This window comes from Anabas testudineus, chromosome 21, assembly GCF_900324465.2.
Source record: "Anabas testudineus chromosome 21, fAnaTes1.2, whole genome shotgun sequence".
NCBI classification, from domain to species: domain Eukaryota; kingdom Metazoa; phylum Chordata; class Actinopteri; order Anabantiformes; family Anabantidae; genus Anabas; species Anabas testudineus.
This window is the reverse complement of record NC_046629.1, coordinates 7,050,578-7,056,577: the sequence shown is the minus strand read 5'-3', so window position 1 is coordinate 7,056,577 and position 6,000 is coordinate 7,050,578. Positions and strand designations below refer to the sequence as shown.

The 6,000-nt window shown below is 38.9% G+C and overlaps 2 protein-coding genes across 2 annotated transcripts in view; both read right to left on the bottom strand.

Annotated features, from left to right (window-relative positions):
• trappc10 (trafficking protein particle complex 10) overlaps positions 1-811 on the bottom strand; it is a 16,881-nt gene extending 16,070 nt beyond the window's left edge. The window contains exon 1 of the mRNA XM_026376432.1: positions 646-811. Coding sequence (XP_026232217.1) covers positions 646-706 — 61 coding nt within the window. The 5' untranslated portion in view covers positions 707-811. The remainder of the gene's footprint in view (positions 1-645) is intronic.
• A 714-nt stretch (positions 812-1,525) lies between these two features.
• On the bottom strand, positions 1,526-5,177 carry cnga4 (cyclic nucleotide gated channel subunit alpha 4; the record flags this gene model as incomplete). Its single annotated transcript, XM_026376929.1, has 7 exons — positions 5,026-5,177; positions 4,750-4,851; positions 4,558-4,664; positions 3,859-4,439; positions 3,472-3,717; positions 2,318-2,483; positions 1,526-2,217 (listed from the first exon to the last, which is right to left on the bottom strand). Coding segments are annotated over exons 1-7 (2,046 nt in total), but the record flags the coding sequence as incomplete, so codon positions are not given.
• Positions 5,178-6,000: the final 823 nt, after the last annotated feature.

Here is a 6,000-nt window from a genome sequence, read left to right as displayed (position 1 = left end):
AACCCCCCAGGAACATAAGCATTACTGGTTCCCACTCTGAACAACCCACGACTTAGATACTGACATTATCAACACTGGTGAACTGTTATGATTCCTGTTCATATTCCTATTTCTCTCCATCACTCTGTCCTAAAAATGGAGCAGCCTGTGGTGTGAAGTGAGGCTGGCACCTACCAATAGAGTCAGCTCCTAAAATAACCCCTCCAAGAAGCTTCTATAAGACTCTGAGGGGTTTATGAATGGCGAACTCACTTCTCTACCCAAACTCCATGTGGCGGCTACTACCTGTGGTGCTAACGGCGGTAACAGTGATGGTCCAACAGGGATCAAGGTGATATCTCAAACCTGCACCAAGTTGCCGTGACGTGATGTCGTTAGCTAGGCCTGTTAATCAATGTAGCTGCACACCAGCTAAGAGCGATATCAAGTCCCCGTAAATATACAACACAGACAGCGGTGTAGCATATAAGTATGAAAATAGAGCAGCACTGACAAGCAGAAATTAAGCCACTAATCGCTACACACACGCTGGGTGAATAATATATGAACCTGCTAGCTTAGCTGAAACGAGCTAATGAATGTAGCTAGCAGGCTAACTGTCAAAACCAGAAAAAGACTGAACGTCTCTTTTTAGGAAATACTCACATGTCACAATTGGCTTGTTTTCCATAGTATAGATGATTGGCTTTTCCTCTTGACACTCCATATGTGTTAACGGTAGCACTCCATGAAAATGACATACAAACAGAGCTTTATTATTAGTAAATGCTTATGTATGCAGTTGTGTTGAGTCGATGGGGCCTGTGTCCCCCACTGCACTTCCGGGAAGTGCGTAAACTGTGCGTCATTAAAGGGCCAAGCTCGGTTTTTTCAGAGTGCGTAAATTACAGGTGGACTCTGTTAAACACGATTATATTTGAAATATTACGATTTATCACTGAAAGAAAAGTACCAAAATCTTAATTACATGTCAAGTCCCACATTCAAAATGTAGATTAAAAGTGTGTGTCACCGGGAAGATTTAAGTGTATAGACCTAGAGTATGATTAATGGCATATTATATATCATGTTATATACAATTGCATTTTTTTGTTAGTTAACTAATAGTTTAAACTCATTTTACTGTGTATACTACTTTGTATAGTTTTGTAGTTAATTGCTTGTATGGTCTCAAGAAAAGTTGGGTTACATTTTCCTTACCCATTTAAAGTATAATCAGTGAAATATACTATCAAAAGTAAGAGTAGTCATTGTACAAAATAATAACTGCTGACAGTGTTGTATTACTGTTACCTTGCAGTTTGGGGTGATCGATTCTGGAGAATAAAATGTTGCCATCTAGAGTCTGAAGTTATATTGCAAACAGTGTGTAGACAAGTTGAGGTTTTGGTTTTTATTAATACGAAACAGACAACACCTACAAACAAAAATACAAACTTATATTTTTTAAACCTTATGCTCGTTTTCAGTTATTTTGCTTTTTCATTTATTTTTTATGATCTTCATCTTTTTTATTTATTTCTTCAGAGTCTCTCTCTTCATTTTTCTCTTTTTCAGGTTCATTTTCGGCTCCATCCCCTTTCCCTGGCCTGTCATCTCCTTTCTTTTGGTTTTTCTCTCCCTCATCAACTGTCTTCTCTTTCTGACCAAATTGATCTTCCTTTAACACCTTTTCCAAATCTTCCTTTGTACTTTTAGTGCTCTCTCCATCTCCCTCTTTGGTCACATCATTGCCATCTTGTCCCTGTTTCTTTGTATGTGAACCTTCCTCTCCTTCTGCTTCCTCTCGTTCCCATTCAGTCTCTCCTCCCACCCCTTCCCTTCTTCCCTGCACTTCGTCTTCATCACCTTCGTCTGGCACCGGATTCTCCAGTGCTGCCAATTCCCACTCCAGCTGCTCCACCCTAGACTGCATCTTACGGCTGCTCGACTCTAATTCCACTATAAGTCGAGCTAGTTTTGTTTGCAAGACCTCCAAAGTGTCCTCCAGCCTTTTTATCTTGGTTTCCACTTTCTCTTCCTCCTTCTCCTCTCCCTGCCCACTTTCCTCCAGCATGCCCATCTTGATGAGAATCTGTCTTCCCTTTTCCTCCAGGTGACGTTTTGCTGTAGGAAACTCAGATAAAGCATCTGTCAGGTCTTCTTTGGACAAGCTGAACAGGTCGGAATAGCCAATGCTCTTGATGTTGGCAGTGCGACGATTTCCTGACTTGTTACCTAATAAGGAAAACTCATTATTGTGGATTGTGGATAGTTGGTCTATTCACCTTCTACATTAAGTATCATGTTATATGCAAATACAATATATTTACACTACCTTTTATGTTGAGGATACTAATTTCCCCAAAGAAATTCCCTGCACTCAACACAGCAAACTCTGTGACCCCGTCATCTGCTACAACTGCAAGTTTTCCCTCTTTGATGATGTACATTTCATGGCCCACATCTCCTTTCCTGCAGACATACTCCCCAGGACTGAATACCTGCAAGACAAAAGGCATGACAAGCTCTTCATCCTCAAATAAGCATTGACTGAAAGCATTTCTTCAGAACTGCATAATAAACTGGACAAGCAACCAGGCTGAAATTAAATCAACAAAACAAGAAAAAGTCATTGAGTCATTAATTATTGAACCTGAGTAACAGGTTCAGAACAGGTCGCTTATGTGCACTACAAACAAAGAAGCAATTAATTAAAGGGTGATGCATCTTGCCTGATTCCAATTTTTATAGTGTTGCTCATACAGGGCTTGTAGTGGAGCTAGATTATCCCATTGAATTCTGACTTTTTCTCCTGATTCCCAAATTTGTCACATTGACTGACTGTTTTTTGGTAAATCTAAACACTTTCATTCTCTAGGTGTACTGTAGGTCTAAAGATGTATTTACATTACTATACTTTTCTTTAGGCTAAGCAAAAATAAATCATGACCCAGTGCTCATACTGCTACTTTTGCCCCTTTTTCTAATTTGACAAAGAAGCCTGCAGTAAGTTATAAACAGCACAATGGTCATATTATCATAACAGGCTCATAAATATGGTAAAAAATCTCAATCAATCTGAGTAGCCTGAGGCCCTTCTCATATACTGCTCCATAAAGTAGGTTATATCAATAATATGCAGCAGATATCAGAAATTGAAGGAGTAATGACACATTAAGATCAACACAGCTGAAAATGCAGTCCCCTAAATATTTTAAATGAGGCCACTGCAGTAGACTTGGCTCATTTTCTGTGATGTCCTCTGGAAAAACAATGATTTGGTCAATCAAATCTTTGCAAAGGTGCATCACTGACAGATTCTTGTGTAACATAAATAACAATAATTAATTCCACACCACAGTCATGGTGGAGGACGAAATGGTTGTCTGAGAATTTCCTGAATTGTAAATGTTATATCTTACAGTAAATTACTTTGAGGGTTTCAATCCTAGGGCCTGCCTTAATGCTCTGAGTCATCTTTTTCCTGACCTGAGGTGTCAGTTTAAGCACCAGCTCCTCCAGCAGACTTTTATCACAGTTCTGGAAGATGGTGACTTTTGAGAGTGTGGGAAGGTGCACGCTGACAGCAATCTCTGTCCTCAGGTATACGGGCACCTGCTGCAGTATTTCATTCTCTCTTATGATCTTCTTGTTGATGTGAAGATGCTGGTACCAGTTGTCGATACGCTGTCGAAGCTCTTTGCTAACGTGATGGCTGCGCAGATATGCCCTCACCTGATGGAGGAAAAGAAAGATGTTTATTTTCTATAAAATGAGAAGGGTCATCTCTCACTTTCTTCTTTCAATATTAAAAGCAAATGTAAAACAAAAGAAAGAGGAATCATTTCATAAACAGTCTACTTTCTTCCAACTTACCAGCTCATGGTTAGGGAAGAAGATATTATCACGGTCCCTTAGGTTTGTGACAACATTTCCAACATTGCCAACAACTGATGCAAATACCAGCACGGCAATGAGCAAGTTTGCAATCATAAACAACAACTCCTCTTCCAATTCTGGCAGCGGAATATCTCCTACTGTGGTGAGAATCTTTGTAGAGAACCAGAAGGAGTGAAAGTACTGACGACGCATGGAGGCAAAGTCATCTGTGAGGTTGGGGTAGACCCATTGATCTCTTCCAAAGCCCACGTAGCTGGACAATGCAAAATAGAGACACGCATTCCAGTGGGTCAACACAAAGATGTAGATCATGAGCTTGGAGAGGCGAAATATATTGGGGTAGGAGGTTATTGTCTCCATGCGATCCAGGGCCTCATTGAGACGTGGCAATCGCAGAAATCGGTTGACCCTCACCAACGGAGTTTGGATGCCAACGATAAAGTAGAGCAAATCAGTGGGCAGCAAGGAAACAAGGTCCCTTAAGAAATCTTTAGAGCTCAAGTAGCGTTTCTTCAGCTGACTAAGGTCCTTTATCAGGATGCCCTGATCCAAGTAACCTGGAAGGGTAAGATAAAGGTTTAACACATTCCAGAGTACACTTCATATTACAAAGACCTTATCAAGTCTTATGCTTGGCACTAGGGAGTATCAAATGTATCTAATAGAAATATTTACCTGTGTGAACAGTGATGACCATGTCAAGCATGTACATGAAGTCTGACAGATAGTCCAGTGTAAGCCATAAAGGCAAGTAGCTTAGAGCAATTGAATTGAAGCATGTCCTAAAAAAACAGAATCAATAAGATGTCAAATGATTACAGGTTACATGTTTAGATATATGATATCTGATAATTTGCATCTTTGTACCTCAAAATAATGATCACCAAGTTGTAGACAATGGGAAAGATCATGACCTGTAGCCAGACATAATAAAACTGTTCTGCTGGATCAACCACCCACTCTTTCCAACTGGAAAAAAATCATGATGGATTAAGAGAAGTAAAGAAAGATTTATCATGTATGTACAGATATTATGCAGTGTATTCAACACATTTACTATTAAAGATACTGCTATGAGCAAATGTACTGCATAATTAAGACTTTTCTTTCTAATAAAAATGTGTACAACCATTAATTACTCACTTTACTTTGAACTTCCAGTTCAGAATGGCGTGACATTTCTGTTCATCCTTGACTCCATCTTGTCCTCCTCCATTAACTTTCTGTCCCCGATGCCTCTTGAGTATTCTCTGCCATTGATTACCTCTAAGACTAAAGTCAGTCGTTTTATCCATTCTCAGCCCCAGATGTACATATTTTTCTGAATGAACATGTTCTTTGCTGTTGGTCTTGTTCCCTTTCCCAGGAATTTATACTAGCGCCAGAACTGTGAGGTTAACCTAGCGACAAACCAGATTTGCTTTACCTGAGCACTCCCCGATGAAGCCGGTCTCTATGGAAGGAAACCACAACAGATGTCATACATCCTCTGGGAATCCTTCCTTCCCTTAGAAAACCAGAGAGGCTTACCTCTGCACATCCCGGAGGCTGCAGTAACTAGAGTATAGGACCCAAACAACAGAAAATATGTCACTAAATATCAATAAACATGTACAAGCAAGTACAAACACAAACATATATGGCAAACAAGGCAAGCAAACAAATACTGCCCTTTATGTACATTAATTTACTTCAACTATCTGGCTTAAAATGTAGACAGAAGATTGTTTAATGTTGTTTAATATATCTACATATAAATCCCAGGTGATAAAAGCTGAAATTCTGAACTTTCATCTCATATCTTTTGATTTTAAACCATATATTGCCTTCTGTTTATAGCAAACCCAAATCAAATGGTCTTGCTGTAATTGCAGTAATTGTGGTGAGGTATGTATGTACGTATAATACGTGTACAGTATGTATGTGCAAAATGTTTTATTTTTTGTATATTAAAATGTTTACTGAGATAATGAACATAATATGCTTTTGTTCTAAATTGCAGAAAATATAAACACAATTTAAAAAATTTACTTAATTTAAAAAGCATTTACTCTACCATGAAAATAGTTGACAAATTACCCCCCCCCCCCCAAAAAAAAGAAAAAATAAGAAAATAAT